This window comes from Magnolia sinica, chromosome 11, assembly GCF_029962835.1.
Source record: "Magnolia sinica isolate HGM2019 chromosome 11, MsV1, whole genome shotgun sequence".
In the NCBI taxonomy this organism is placed as follows: Eukaryota; Viridiplantae; Streptophyta; class Magnoliopsida; order Magnoliales; family Magnoliaceae; genus Magnolia; species Magnolia sinica.
The window spans coordinates 7070753-7087202 of record NC_080583.1 but is presented as its reverse complement, the minus strand read 5'-3'; the positions used below and the strand labels follow the sequence as shown (position 1 = coordinate 7087202).

The 16450-nt window shown below is 40.0% G+C and overlaps 1 protein-coding gene across 5 annotated transcripts in view; it reads right to left on the bottom strand.

The window, feature by feature from the left end:
• Positions 1–2308: 2308 nt before the first annotated feature.
• LOC131218702 (BEACH domain-containing protein B) overlaps positions 2309–16450 on the bottom strand; it is a 115381-nt gene continuing 101239 nt past the window's right edge. The window contains exons 32-42 of one of the 5 annotated variants that reach the window (XM_058213409.1): positions 11782–12090; positions 11214–11666; positions 11037–11083; positions 10827–10920; positions 10416–10622; positions 9319–9444; positions 8427–8798; positions 8053–8284; positions 6378–7145; positions 4316–4381; positions 2309–2850 (exon numbers count right to left, since the gene is read on the bottom strand). In XM_058213409.1, coding sequence (XP_058069392.1) covers positions 6445–7145; positions 8053–8284; positions 8427–8798; positions 9319–9444; positions 10416–10622; positions 10827–10920; positions 11037–11083; positions 11214–11666; positions 11782–12090 — 2541 coding nt within the window. In that variant the 3' untranslated portion in view covers positions 2309–2850; positions 4316–4381; positions 6378–6444. Of the gene's footprint in view, positions 2851–4315; positions 4382–6377; positions 7146–8052; positions 8285–8426; positions 8799–9318; positions 9445–10415; positions 10623–10809; positions 10921–11036; positions 11084–11213; positions 11667–11781; positions 12091–16450 lie in introns of those variants that run through there. The other 4 variants (XM_058213408.1, XM_058213410.1, XM_058213413.1 and 1 more) reach the window with 4 other exon arrangements.

Below are 16450 nucleotides of genomic sequence, written 5' to 3'. Positions count from 1 at the left end.
AGAAAAAAATGTAGGTAGAATAAAATTCTCCATGTAAAAAAAAAAAAAAAGAAAAAAAGAAAAAAAAGAAGAAAAGAAAAGAAAAGAAAAAAGAAAGGGCATGGGGATACGGTTAGGAATCGCGGATTCCGTGATCAATCGCTGATAGGGATAGCGACTTGCGGTGGAATCACGGGATCTTCGATTGATTGCCGAGATACCGTTATGGCTACGGATTATAACCGTAGCTATATCCTTCTGCTTGAACGTCTACCGTTGAAACCCTTTTAGGGGCCACATAAGTTTTGGATCATTATGAAATTTGTTTTTCCTCTTCATCCAGGTCCTTGTGACCTTATGAATAGATTGGATGGAAAATAAATGTTATGGTGGGCCCTACAAAAGTTTCAACGATGAAAATCAATTTTCCGCTGCTCTGTGTGGTGTGGCCCAGTTGATCTTTGGATATGATTTTATTTCTGTTGATAATGCTCCGAAATGATCTCGAAATATGGATGAACGTTGTGGATATAATAAATACATAGCTGTGGGCCATGTAACTTTGATCTCTTTTAAGCCGTTCGTAGAACTCTCAGTTGGAGGAGCGTCAGCGCTCGTCTTCGCATTGAAAAGGAGGGGTAGTTTCGTCTTCAAAGTCGCTGTCCGCACGTGCTAGTCTAAGTTGGTAACTAGTTTGTATTCCTACATAAAAACCGCTGGGTAAAAGGTTTTGTCTACAGTGGTCATTTTCTCTTTTCTTCAGTGGGTGTTTCTTTGTTGAGAAAAAACTTGGATACTCTAGCAGAGTGCAACGCACGATACACAGGCACTTAAAAAATACTTTAAAAAGAAATTTATACGTAGCATCTAAGTAATTTAGATAAAAATGTCCAAATTAAAACTGGGGTTATTAGAAATGTAAGGAGCAGTCTCATTTCAACAAACAAGTGTCCACAAATCAGTGGTCAGATTTGTTTTGCCAATCTAAATTTTGGAGGGTAACTTAGCACAGTGGATTAAACAGTTTAGCCTGTTTAGTTCGAGTTAATATATGCCAAGTGTACAATTGCTAAGCGCCTGCATATCAAACACCATACATAACAAGAGTATCAAATAACTCTCTTTTTTTGGGGAAAAAATAAACACTACTATGCATTTTTTTTTTTTTCGCCGCTAGAAAATTATCTAACTAAAGTTGATTTTTTAGATATAGAGGTAGGTTTTTTGACGAAAATACCTCTCACTGTTAAGGTAAAGTAGCTGAAAAAAACTAAAGTATATTTGTCTTTCTGAGTTTGTCTTTATAAATAGAGGTCTAATTTGGTTATTTAAGTTTTTTTTGGGTCAAATGAAAAAGGTGAATAGTACAACGGGTCTATACTGAAAAAGTATCCCTTTTTTCACATTGCGATGATGACGACCACAAGCTAAATCTTCCGATACTAAATCAGAATTATCAAGTCCACTTATCGTGTAATCTGAACCATTGAAATCGAACCTCATCTGATCTTACTCAAAAGTACAGGCATAGCCACCTACTGAGTGGATTCGCCATTCTCTTCCCTTCCGACCCCACAATTCTCGACTTCAACCCTCTCCAAAGATAAATAAATAAATAAACGATAATTTTGACATATGGCCGATATTTAAAAAATATATTGTGATAATCTCAGCTATTTTTAATTTCTCACAATTTTAAATAAAAACTGAAAAAATAATAATTTAAAAGCTAGAATAAATCATTTGCACCTATATATATATATATATATATATATATATATATATTGTAAAATTTTATTTTCAGCAACATTTAGACCATAACATGGAAAAATGCCGAAATTTGAAAATATCCCGCGAAATTCCTATGCGGAGAAGGATCTCCTAAAAATTTCCATGCCCAGAACGACATTAAACAAACGGTTGGCAATTGGGCAGGGCTTTTCTAACCCGTTTACTAAACGGGCCAAGAATTCCGGCATTTCTAACCCAAAATTTCTAAACACAAGTGGCCCACCAACATATCCAACCAAGCCTCCTTTTCGGAGCGTGTGTTTGGACATGCTTCTGTGAAAGGTGCTTCGACGCCTGTCTTTTCAGTTGACTCGACAGAAACCAATTTGATTGGTTTTCATTGAGGTTGCTGTTTTAGCACCTATATTGCCCACCAGAAGATGAGATGGGTTTGCAGAAAAAGTGCATCCAGATACACAATCCAAACAAAACATCATTCAAGGCGTCAACTGTCCCTTTTTGAGGGTGCGTTGAAATAGACCCTTAGGGAGACATCCAAAGGGGCATTAGGCAATCAAATGACTTGCAAAAACCACCATTCCACCAATGAACCATCCTATTGCCCAGGCTTATTACTCTGGAAAAAAAATAAAAATACAGGGGTTTCCCGCATTAGCCACAGGTTATACAGTGCAGCATTTACACTTGAAAATTGAAGTGTTTTGACGTTACCTCAGACAGGCCACAAAAACCAATTCAAAAGAGACCCTTTCCATCTCAAAACAGCAAAGATGACTTGGATGAACTTCACCGTTGCTGTAACACAACACGTATCTCCCTATTCATACATGAGACCAATTCAGTCGTATTTAGAAAATATTGAATTCGATCACCTGAATTGGCCATACGGGACCCCGACGCATATTGTACAGAATATACAGATGAGAAAGAATCATGTGGGCACCCCAGTGTGCGGGGCTGGGAGACACTAACAGAATGTGGGGTCTGCTACATTGATGATGTTTTATGAATGCCCTTCAGATCTTCAAGCCAACCAGCTGGCAGAAGCTAGATTTAGGGGAGTTTTTCGTGTGCATATACACTGGCACAGCCGTAAATTGCCCTGGGACGCCTTTCCTGCTAGAGGAGAAGAGAGAGAAGAGAAGGCGATTTTAGCAATAATAAATGAAAATAAGCGCAGCTGAATCTCCAAGTCTTTCAGCACCCGGGATAACTGTCAGAGATTTGACTTCATGAAGATTAGCTAAGGGCTGTTTGGTGGCCACATAAAAATGAGTTCATCTCATTTCATCTAAGGGGCGTGCTCCAGTGGTACCTGTACAACCGTACAGTGGTACCAGGCAGAAATGGGGCCCAAGTGACGTGTTCATGGAATCCCACCCATCCATAAGATTTGTCACCTGAGAAAACCCCTAGGACTCAAAACTAAGCCCGGTCCAAAATTAAGATGAGCCCATAACGAGATGGGCTACAACACCCACCCTTGAAAGTCATGGGGGTCACCTTAGTTGCAAAACAGCGTGAATTTCTGCCTGACCATTCATCTGGACTGGATGAAGCGTCTGAACAGCCTTTGATTATATAGACCAACATGGTGGAATCCCCAGTAATCAGTAGTGGGAGTTCCCTCTCAATATGTTTCTTATGCCGTCGCCTATATGAGTTTTGGATTGGGCTGGTGGTTTTCTGAGGAGACACGTCTTATGGACAACACATCACTGGGCCTCACATCTTACCAGTACCATGGTGGTACCAGTACCACTAGATCTTGCGCCTCTTTATTTAATTGTAAATTCAAAACTATGCATAGAGATCAAATTTTTTTATTTTTATTTTTTGGGTAGGGATTAAGATTATAACCAACAATTTATAAAAACTATGATCTCTAATACATGATTGATATTAACAAAAATGTGATGAACTCATTCTTAAGTGCCAACCAAACAGGTCCTTAGGTTGTATTTGCATGCACAAGGGAGGTCGCGAACATTACTTGTAATGAAGTGGAATCACCAAGATTAATGACATTTCCTAGCATCCACAATGATGAGGTAGCCCCCCAAATTGCAGTTACATTTCTTTTGAGCCCAACTTGAATTAACAGAGTAGCAATTTGGAGCCCAAACTTTCAATTCGAATGCTGAGGAAACTAAAATTTCATTATTTCCACTTTCTTCAACTAATAGTTGCTATTCAATTCAGTAGTGCATCCAAATGCAAACTTAGTGCGCTAATAAAAATGTCAAACCTCACAGCTCATACCAAGGGACACTTCTGGTGGGTCGAACCTACAAATGATGTAAATCCAACTGCTTGATGTTTATGGTTGCAGGTGCCAAATCAATGATGATTGATGACAAGGTTGGAAGAAAATAAAACATTCGGGTTGTGTTTGGCTGCACAAAATATCACCAAAATTTCATGATATTCTGCACCAAATTAGACCGAAGAATAATGAACTATCATGATATTTCATATGACATTCAGTGCAACCAAATGCACCCTTGACCAAGAATCTTCCTAACAGAAGCTGGAAACCAAGATCGGCATCATCGATAAACAGATTGTCCGACACAAATACAACCTGGAGTAATGTCCAGGGTTGACCAGGCCCAAGCTGATGCCGAGTTGGTGCTCTCAGAGTAGAAAACTGAAACAACCGCATAGAACATAGTTAAATAATGAGAGGAAAAGAGATGCCAAATCTGAAATTTCATGTTAATTAAAAGAGCTTTGCTAAGCCCACACCATGTGCAACAAAGCTCATCTACATGCCACACATGTGCCAGCAAGGCATGATAGGTCTGAGATCCAATCTATCCATCAGAACAGCACAACTATATTGATGCCATAGCCCAAGAATTAGGTTGATCCACTGGTCAGGTGTGCTACAGTTTGCAAAACAAATGTACGGCTCAGGAAAACTTGGCTTAAGTATTCTAAGCCATCAAAACGTTTCCAATATTGGGGCCCACATACTGATTGGACCGGATTTGTTTTTGGCAAAACATGTAGAGGTCAACCTGATGGATGGATTTGGACTCAAACCTGTGCCATGCTGGCATGTGTGTGGCATGTACACAAGCATAAGCACACACGTGTAGGCTTAGCAGAGCTCCAACTAAAAATGGATGCTGAAAATTGAAATGCTTGTCGGTAAGAAAAGAACTAAACCCTACATAAATAGTATGTAAAATCCCCATGTTCATAAAATTCATGCACTGCATTCATCAGAAAATGCAGCAAAATGTTGTATCGATCTAAGGACTCATGTTTTGATCTTTTGATACCTTAGGCCTTGCAATCGACCCATTTCTGGATGTTTGGAGTATTATGGGATTAATAGTGCATGAGATCTAACATGACAGCAGCGTTCAATGTATTGGCTGATACATCAGCCAGTATTTTCACTATCAAAGGTCCGCAATACAAAACCAACTACGAATAATGAAACTTCCCATGTATCATCATCATCTAAGCCCTGTCCCAACTAAATAGGGTCAGCTACAGGAATCCTTTTCCACCATTCCACTCTATCAAGGGGCCATAACTTCAGTTAGACGTCAGGTCATCAATCTTTTCTTACTATCTCCACCCACATCCTTTTGGGCCTTCCCTTTGCCCTTTTAGAGCCTTCAACTTGTACCAACTCACTCATTCTAACTGGCACAGTTCTTGGGCTCTGTTGCACATGACCAAATCATCTAAGCATACTTTTCTTCATCTTATTACCTTTTGGTGCTACTTGTAAATATACTTTTCTTCATCTTATTAGCCTATTGGTGCTACTAAATTCCCCTGAATGCATTCATTTCTAATTCTATCCTTGTCTTGCCACCCATCCATCTCAACTCATTTCAGCTAAACTCATCATATGAACAACACTTCGAAAGTTCCCATGTATCATTCCGATACATCATGATATTTGCAATATTTCACAAATATCCTGCAGTATTTTGCCGTGATATCATTGACATTTGGTCTCTCTCTCTCTCTCTCTCTCATGTTTAGAGTGATTCCCTCCATGATATCTTTGAATCCCACAGGTGCAAAACATAGTGCAATAATAATACTTTGGACACTGCATATGCATGACAGAGGTGCTCATTGAAGAAATGATCCCGCTACAATAGACATGTCTTTGTCCTTGTGTTTATCTGATATGCTAGGTATGCCATTCCACACGTGGATCACAGCCAATCTGCACATATCACCACATGCACAAAGATGCCACATGCTCTAGATCCAAGCCGTCCATCAGGTCAGTTTCGCCATGTGCATGCCTTGGCCCAAAAATCAGACAGGCCCAGTCATCAACCGTACCACGGTGCTTAAAAAAAATAAAATCAATGCCCATCAATTTGATCGTATGGTTGTTCATTTTTTCAGTAGCCAGATGAGCAGACTGCCTGATGTTTTGTCCAGGGCATCCAAACAGCAGGGACTATTGGATGGACGACTTAGGTGTGCCATCCATGTGCCAACTTAGTACATTTGCAGAGGGCTTGGGATCTATGTGTGTTTGGGATTACCAACCTCCCTGTACTAGGGCATCGAATTACACAAACAGGAATGAGCAATTTGAACCAGAAGGAATAGATGACATTATCGAAAAAAAATTTGAACATTCAGTAAAAAAAGGATACCTTGGGGTCACATCATCGGTCAATGCTGATAATAAATGTTTCAGTGCTGTAGTTTTAAATATCTGGATCATCCTGTTGTATAAGGTCTGTGCTTCATGTTCCGCGGAAGGCTACTTCTTCGGAGCTGGGGATTTTCTATAGAATATACGAGGAGGCTCCCATCCTTGGTGCCAGCTAAGAAGCATTCTTCTGGGGTTACAGTTAGAGATGTAATCATCTTCCCAACTCCATCGTATCTTCTCACAACCTCAAGTGAGTGCATAGATCGCAGAACTATGTGTCCTTGGTCACCTGCGCAGGCAAGGAACTCACCACAACTACTGAGTTCGATACAGTTGAGGCGGCCATTGGATTCACAGTTGGCAATGTGTTTTCCGTTAATAGAGTACAAGTGGAGGCCGAGATCATTTTCAGCATAAAACACTAGCTGCCCGTGCTGAGATGCAACCAGTTTTGACAGGGGACTACCAGATGGGTGCCGAATGGATCTTACGTATCTTCCTTCTCTCAGGGTGTGAAAAATACAGGTCCCATCTTTTGACCCACTGATAACTATATCAAGCTCCACACTAACAAATAAGCATGTGATGACATCATCATGACCACAGAGGATGTGGAAGGGATTTTCGACGATGACATAGTCTTTTCTGGGCAGTTCAGTTTGTGTACTTCGAACTCTCTTGTCTGTGCCTCTGCCACGGAAAACATCCCATACCATGACCGTGGTGTCATAACTTCCAGTAGCAAGGACACTTCCATCAGATGCCACTGCAGCATAGAAGGACTTTGGTCAAACACATTAAGGGTTGACGGCAACCAATTTGTTTCAAATAACAGACTAGTGAAATAGACACTTCCTGCAAAAGATTATACTTTAACATGTACTATAGTAAGATAGTATATATACTGCAAATAAGAATTACATAAAGGATTGAAAATGCTGAGTAGCATGTGTCATAGATAAGAATTAAATAATGGCAAAACCACAAACATTTCCCCCTCAAAAGTCCTAAAATGAAGACAAGATACCGTGCCAGATATGGAAACTCAAAATGTGAATGTTCCATGGTACTAATGCTGGCAGGTATTCCGTTAAACAGGGCCCTCATTAAAGCTCAACTCAAGAGGATTAAAGAAAATAAGGCCGGTTTGGCTCACTGCACGGGATTAAGGTGTATTGCAAGGGATTGAAATGCCTTTTTGCAATTAATGCTATTGGTGGGGGGATTGTCTCCAATTTCATGAAATTCATTCTATTCCATCCCGTGTTTATGTCATCTACTAGGCATGGTGTAATGCATTCTTTTGATTCCAATACCACGTTTGGGAAAATGTGGAATTTTAATCAACGGACCAAATTTCACAATTGATGTCGGTCACCTGTACGCATATGCAGCTTGAATATCACTTGTAAAAGGGTGCATATGGATGGACAGTGAGGGTAAAACATGCATGTCAACGTGGGGCCCACAGTTGTAGTGGATTTTGAAATCCACCAGAAATCCTGCAATACACACCATTGGCATCGGAATATGTGATACTGGGATTAATCCAATACTTCCTATTGTTATCAAACACTGGATGGCATTTGCATGGGACTAAATGCAATTCCATACCACCTAATCCCATCTAATACCATGCACAAAACAGCATGTATGGTCCACAAGAAGGATACCTGTGACGCAGCTGACCACATCTTTGTGCTGCCGGATGCTCTGCACCATCCTGCCATCATTCAGGGATATAACCTGGAAGCTATTCTCCCAATTGCCACATGAGATCAAAAAGTTTTCAGATGGTGTTTGCAATGTAGCAAAGCACTGTTTTCCAAGCTCAACATTCTGAGCCAAGGGAGCAGCAATTTTGCGAGGGGAAAGAACATCAGAACCAATTCCAAAAAAGGGATCCTGCAAAAATGTGAATCTGCCTCAGGAAAGAAGTAATTAACACCAAGATATAGAAAAAAAGTTCTCATATGCAAAAATATTTAAGCAAAAAAAGAAAAAGAAAATACAAGCCATTAATCAGATTAACGGCCTATTCTCCTACCTGTGAACCAGAGAAGGTAAAGTTTCCACCCAATTGCAATTGAGTTGTCAACCACATCTTGACCGACATGATTAGGCCCTGGTTCACAAGGACAATAATTGAGTCCAGCACGCCAATAAATAATACAGCAGATGGTGGATAAGTTGTATTAGGAATGATTGAAGTCAAAGTGATTGATGCAGGGGCAAAATATAAAGGATGGGCAATGGGAATTGGTGGCCCTCTTCTAGGATGTTTTTTACGGAAGATCTGGATCGGTGTCTGGCCAAAATTTGCTATCTGGTCTTCAATGGCAGATCGTTGCAATTCATCTTCCATGGTATCCAAATCAACAGCACCTTCATATGTTAGGTAATAAAATACATTTGCCGCCTGTAATCCAACATTTGGAGAATGTTAGTGGATTTTAATCTCTGAGAAATTCTTAGGTGGAGTTTGGAAGGGACACGTGCACATTGTGCCTATTTAAATGGGCACTAACTTGCCTTTTGAAATATGCTTTTCTTTAGAAAGTGTGGAACCCCATTCCACATTATGCACAATGGAGATGGACGTCAAACCAGCTCAAAGGCAGATGAGTTCAATGCGGCATGCAGACAAATTGAGGAAAATGTCCATTTTGGAATGGTTCTAAATATCATCTGAAACAGAGCCGACTCAGGGTTGTCTCCATTTCGGTAGTCAACGAAACGAGTCACCACACTGAAACAGAAGTGGGGCTGACTCGTACCAGTTTTGGTTTTCTAGGCAAGTCTCCGAAACCACTTTTTAGAAGCACAATTTGGGCCAGTTGCAATTCCACTCGGTGCAAAAACAGGTAACTTCCATAACCAACCTTAACATTTTGCATTTTCTCTATTTAGTATTATGTTATCAAGTCATCAAAGCATACCTCTACAGCAGGCTTGCCACGCTGTTTGTAACCAAATACTAGGTCGATCCAGTGATGAAGATTAGAGCTTACATATTCACTTTCTAAGGCTTCTCGGTTTCTGTGTATGAATTCTTCAGGGGAGCCCTGTGTCATTGATTTCAAATTCAGTTCACTTTTTGAAGGTCACTATCAGAAAAATTTCAGTTAGGTCTCTCAAAAGAAACAATTCACTGATTAGAAGGCTATGTTGAATTTGATATAAGATGATGTTTCAAGTAAGAAAAAATTACTGACATATTGAAATGGGAACCGCTCACATCATCTCAACTCAGTAGCTGAAAGCTTGACACATATAGGAACCTAACAACTAGTTAGATGCTTTCTGAAATGTGTTTGACTGACTTATAGTTTGAATCTATGAGTGTTGGTTGCACTGTTTAAAGGCATTAAATCACCTAAACTGTCAGAATGGCACGCATCTTGTAATTTTCCATTTCTTGGTTTCTACTCGATTTATTTAGCCATTTAAAAGTTTAAAACGTCTATATAGTTTTTGTGAGAGAGAATTTTTTTTATAGATAATCCTTAAACAATTCCCTGGAAGAAGAAAAATAATCAAGACTTTTGACTTGTTGAATCAAAATTAGCTGGTTATATATATCATTGTTGTTTAAGGATAGTACCCGGATATTGAGGGAGAGAGCCCATTACGGTCCTAGCATCTTTGGCCTGGGCTGGATTAATTATAGGCATGAGCCCAAGCCTGAGCCCAAGCCCAAGTATGGCTGATTAATAATCAGGTAACCATCACAAAAATGGGTAAATGGTACTGAAACATACGGGTCAACTTGGACACCATTTCAACCATGGTTGTCATTATCGAATCAGTGGACATTTTTATAGAAAGATAATGCAAATGTACTTTTATAATGTTAGTGTGTGGGTGTGTTGCATACAGTCTTTTTGTGCTCTTCAGGAGTATGTAGAATGTTCTTGATGCAGGACAATTAACCACTTGCTCTAAAGCTCGAACTGTTAGAGCATGGAATCAATCCCACTAGATAAACAGATTTCTTTGTAGCACTGGCTGATATTGCTACATGAGACTTACATACCTTTGCCCAAGGTGGGAGGGAAACATCACCTAAAGGTTCACCATCTTGCTTCACACCCAGATGATAAGAGTTGGAATTCATAAGGAATTCAGGCATGTAAAAGAATTCAGGTATCAATTCCTTCACATCACTTGTATTAGAAAGGCAATTCCGATATGTGCCCTCAATGCTTTGAAAAAGGCGATCAGCATGGTCAAACTTACCACCCTGTCCAAAATTTATAATTCCATTCAGTAAATTGAAATATCAGGAAGTAGTTAAGATGGGCAACTAAAATGAAAAAAGAGAACAAATTGGCATCTCACATAACATATTGAGCCCTGGAAGACAAAAAACAGATTTAATAAAGTTGATAAGCTTATATTGATCAAGTCAATGATAAAAAAGAACTCACTATCTGAATCATGATACCTGCAAATTACGGTGCAGAGCTGTAAAAGGCTCTAACCTAAGTAAGTAATAAAGCACAATCCCCATGCTTGAATAATGAGACCCATAGTAAAAACTGCAAAATAAAACAGAAGGATATTGCTAAAAACATGACACTGAATCGAGTAGCATTAAGCTAGATATATCGTAGAAGTAATAGAATGAGCCACAATACCAGCTAAGGATGACTACCTTGGAATATCAGGATCACAGAAGTTACGATATCTATCCTCAAAAACCTGTATGAAGCATAAAATGAAACAATTAGGTGACACCAAAACGAATTGAAGAAATGAGTGCATTCAACATCTTATTAAGTTGACAAGATGACATTAGCCACCCCCAAACAAGAGATAAAAGAAAATGCACCTCAAAACGCTTCAAATCCAATGCACCAACAGGTTTTGAAAGGTCTCTAAACGTTGAGGACTTGTTAAAGTCGAGTTTTTCAGAGGAATAATCAGCCAATACCCAAGGAAAGACGGGATACTGAGTCAAATCATTATAGGATCTTCCTGCGAGTGTGTTAAGTATCATTAGGTATTCAAAGTTGCTTATGTCCCTTCGCCGCCAACTATCCCTAGCAATTTCTGCCATCTCCTGTGCTATACGTCTATCAATGAAGGAAATAACTCCATTCCTATCCTTGGCACTTCCCTTTGGGAATAATAATTCATTTCTTGAGGAAACTATCAGTGTTCCAACATCTTTGGCATCTTTTTGGGATGCAAAATTTAAAAATACAGGAGCAACAGAATCATTGAAGAATATCTCTATTGCCGTGTAGCGTAGTAAATACCGAGTCCAGTGGACAGCTTTTATCTGCCAAAAAAAAAAAAAAACAAAACAAAAAAAAAAAAACCAGAAGAAATTCAAGGCTGGAGGCAGCAGAAGTGTAAGAAAATCCAGACATTAATAAAGCTACACAATTTTCTACCTTGCAAACATGCCATCTGCGATGACGCTTCATTTTATTAGGCTGGTTTTGAAGCATAGTGTCAGAACTAGTGCCAATGCTATCAATAGTATTGCCTTTCTCAAAGTCCACATCAAAATTCATGACCCCTTTCTGTGACTTGGTAGTATCAGGATTACATAAAACATGAAACCTGTTAAAGACAGATGATCCTCCAGTTCCTTCCACAAAGAATTCCCCAAAGAAATGAAGAATATTTGGCTTGACCGCTAAATGTCCAGCCAATTTTCTCTTTGGTGTTACAAGCACGCATGGAATGAACAAAAGAACCTAGAAAATGAGAAACAAAGTCATTAGGGATGTCATAGGACTCATTAAGGGCCTGTTTGGATGCACACTGAATTCATGAATTTGGCACTCAACGTGTTTGGGTTGGTGTTAATTGATAAATTCACTAATCACCCAATTAGCAAAAGGGGCGTAAATCATGAACTTGGAAATTAAAAAAAAAAAAAATCCCAATTCGAAATCAAGGGCTTTCAAAGTTTAAACTTGAGAATGGTTCTCCACCCTTAATACGCATGCATTTTGTACCAATTAGTCCAATGATGTTTGAGATGAATGAGCAATCGAAGTGGACCCCACATGGTGAAAGATCCAATGTTTGACCATTAGCATGGACCATCAAATTTCCAAGCCATTGCTTAGATGGTTATCATCATTGGATCTAAGTATTTTTATATTGATGGGCAATCAAAGGTGGACCCCACATGACATATAATAATTAAACCTTTGTCTAGGATTAATACATATGGATCATGCATTTCCTAGCCCCTGATCAATGATGGTTAGGACATCTGATCAAAATTGAATTTTGAAGGGATTGACAATGAAAAGTGGGACCCACAAGATGGGGGGTCCTGGTCATGGATAGGAGATTTCCTAGTATAATATATATGGACAATCTATTTACTATCAATTGATTGAATGGTAAAGATCATTATATTAAAGATGACTGTTCAGAGGAATGGGAATTAATGGTAGGCCCAAATAAAAAATTGAACCTCCTCTATTATAATTAATATAGATCGTCCATTTTCCCAACCATTGATCAAATGATTAGGATCATTTGATCAAAGTGATGTTAAGAGGACTGGAAATCGATGGGGGGTTCCATGTAATGGACGGTCAAGCTCGCTTATAAGAGAGATGGGCGATTCAAAGGTGGGCCCATATGATGATGATGATTAAAAATTTCTATGGTATAATAAATATGGATCATCCATTTACTAGCCAATGATGGTGAGGGTGATGGTGACTCTAGTGACAGTAGCGATGATGATGATTGAGACGATGGGGACAGTGGCGGCGAGAATGAGTCGCATCCCGGGAGTTAGTCTCAGAAGCCTCTTAGCCCATTTGCTAGGGAGATAGATTTTAATCATGCCACGTAGGACACTGGCCATGGTTCTCGTCCAGATGAACTACAACCCCAACTTGTCATTAAAAAAACATACACATGTAAGAAGTTACTAAAGAAGGAAACCCAGAAGCTAACAGAATTAAAGCAGATATTGACAATATCCATGAGGGGTATACATGGTTGTGGGAGGCAAGGTAGCTCTAGATTTGGATCATGGATGGAGGGGAGCTCGATTTCATGCCATAGTATGTATATGGATCATAAACACAGGAAGTAGCTCGAATTCTATGCCATGGTATAGATACAGATACAGACCTAGTGGATATGCGACGAGCAACTCCAATAGTTATGGCAGATCGTTTTTCGATTACGACCAAGAATTCACTTCTGCATACGGGCAGGGATATGGGCAGTAGTATGGATACTCAGGTGTTTCATTTATGCCCATGCTAGATCCCTATTAGCCACAGACTGTAACAATTACGCAGTACCCACAGATGGGCGTATTGGTTGAGTTCGGAGAGGATGAGTACCAACGTTATGTCAAAGAATATCTTTCTTTTTTTTTTTTTTATAATTTTATTTTATAAATAAAGGCGACAGTTTATTGATAGCCATGCCGAAAGCAAGAAAAGAATACACAATTGAAACTAAAAAGCACGAAATGCAACGTTCGTAGGACCCACTTGACGATCTAATGGGATGGTTTTCTGGTGGGACCCACCCCGTATGAGTTCATCAATGTCGTCCATCTGATTGGGCCTCCCTGATGCATGCGCAGCATCCAGACTGTCCATCCACCAGCTGATTAGCTACTAGATTGATGGCAGGAAGTTCTGTGGGCCCCGCTGACGTACGTGATGCATATAAACCATTCACCCTTTTGGCAAGTCTGTTTCACGGCTTGAGACTAAAATAAGACAGATCTAGTTATCAGGTGGACCACACTGCAGAAACATTGGTATTGAATGTCTACCATTGAAACCCCATTTTTGGGTTACAGAAGTTTTAGACCAATATGATAATTGTTTTCCTCATTGTTCAGGTCTTTGTGACCTTATGAACAGTGGATGGGAAATAAAATGGTGGCACCTCTAAATTTTAACATTGGGAACCATTATCACCACTGATACTTGTGGTATGGTCCAGATGATCTCTAGATATGATTCAATCTTTTTGAATAATACTCTAAAATGATTTCTACTAATAGATGAATGGTGTAGTGGTACGGCCCAATTGACTCGACCCATTTGATTGGCCTATTTGATTGGCCCAATTGATTAGACCCATTTGATCGGCCCATTGGTACCGGCCCATTTGATTCGGCCATTCGACTTAGCCTATTTGACTCGGCTATTTGATTCGGCCCCTTTGATTCGGCCCATTTGATGTAGCCCATTTGATGCATGATTGACCCATTGGAGCAGCCCACATGACTTGAGGTATATAAGGCCCAACGAGACGTATGTGAGGCCTTTGTGTGGGTCGATTGTGATGTATATGAGGCGCATTGCGATTCCACCACGATGTATGTAATGATGTTTTGGCGGCCATGTCTTGGGAGCAATGATGGTTTGACATCCACATTGTAAGAACAATGATGGTTAAATGTCCGCATTGTAACTCTCCTTAGGGCCCATTGATAGGCCCATACTTATAGCGTGTAAGCCGTCTAGGCCCCTTTTCGTTATGAACGAGATCCATCACCACATAACATGTTTAGTATAGTTCCATGATTCATGCTTGTACGCATCATATGTATGCTTGATATGAGGAGTGATTGATCATAACATGTCTTCGGGCAGATTGTTTATGAGCTCCCCTGATAAGAGGAGTTGCTCTTTATGAGCGCGCGGTACGCGCAGGATTGTTGCATGACTGGTAGCGTGATCCATGCACTTTGCATTTGTATGACATGATTTCTATACGCCCTAGCGACATCAGGGCTATGACCTCCACAGGCACATTGTGGATGGCAGGATCAGACACCGAAAATATTGTTACTAAGCATCGGGGCGCCATAGATGCCCCTGGGTGAAAATCCCTAAACCCGATGGTACCAGAGGATGACTCCAACGTCGAGACCGAATAGATACATGAGCGCACGAGGACATAATACCAGGAGGCTGCATCTCCCACTGTGTTGCAGTCGGTTGGAAAGGGGTGTGGCCTTACTCGCCCGAGGGTAGGGGGCATTGCTAGGCTGAGTTTGACCAGCTCGTGAATGTGTCCGCTATCGATGTGCTGGATAGATATTGGCAGACTATTGGCCAGGTGGATAGTGAGGTTTCTTACGCTCACTTGGACTACGGGCCTGGGAAAGGGGCAGTGCCATTTAGAGGGTACTAAACCCTGGTAATTATCCAGAATGAGAACCGTACTGATATTTGATGCTCTAGTGAGGAGCTGCATTGATATGTGGATGAGGGTTGACATGCATGAGTTGCATTTCACATCGCATGGCCTTGATATAGCCGATAACATTCATATCTTGCACCGCATAGCCTTGGTATAGTTGATTACATTCATGTACTCATCAGCATGATTCCGCATTACTCTGACATTGCATTCTGAGCACACTCATATTGCGCAAACACTTACACCACCCTCTAAGCTTTCTATAAGCTTATGCATGATTAATGCGTGCAGGTAATGCTAGAATGTAGCCGTAGTTTCGCCGCAGAAGGAGTGTGCAGTCGAGCTTCAAGAGTTTCCGTTATTATCATTATCTTGTATTTCCCTTCATACGCATTGTACTCAAAATTTTTGATCATAGTGGATTTTTGTGATGGTGTTCTTGTAATTATTGTTCGTGGGTTATGCTTATGGTTATGCTCATTACGAACAAAATCATGTTAGAAATCCTCATTGTATAATCCTAGGATCGGAACCCGGTGTATGGGTGTCGGGAGTTGAGAATGGGGTACTACGGAGGCTATCGGCGCCGGATTCGGCGATTGAGAATTTTTGTGAGCCCGGTTTCTTAGTTTAGGACGTGACAATATTTATTTTCTGAAAATCGACAAGGACTTAACAAATCAATAGATCAACCCTCATTCATGCTTGTTTTCATGTTTGGAGTGCAACATTGCAAGCAATTTCGAAAAAATTGAGAAAATTTTGAATTTTCTCCAATTTTTTCCAATTAGACCACCTACACTCAAATTTCGAAATTAGAGCTTGTGTGATGATCATTTCATCGGATACTCCTAAATACTTTGAAATTAGTATCAATTGACATCTAGTTGAAGGAAAATGTCGAAAAAA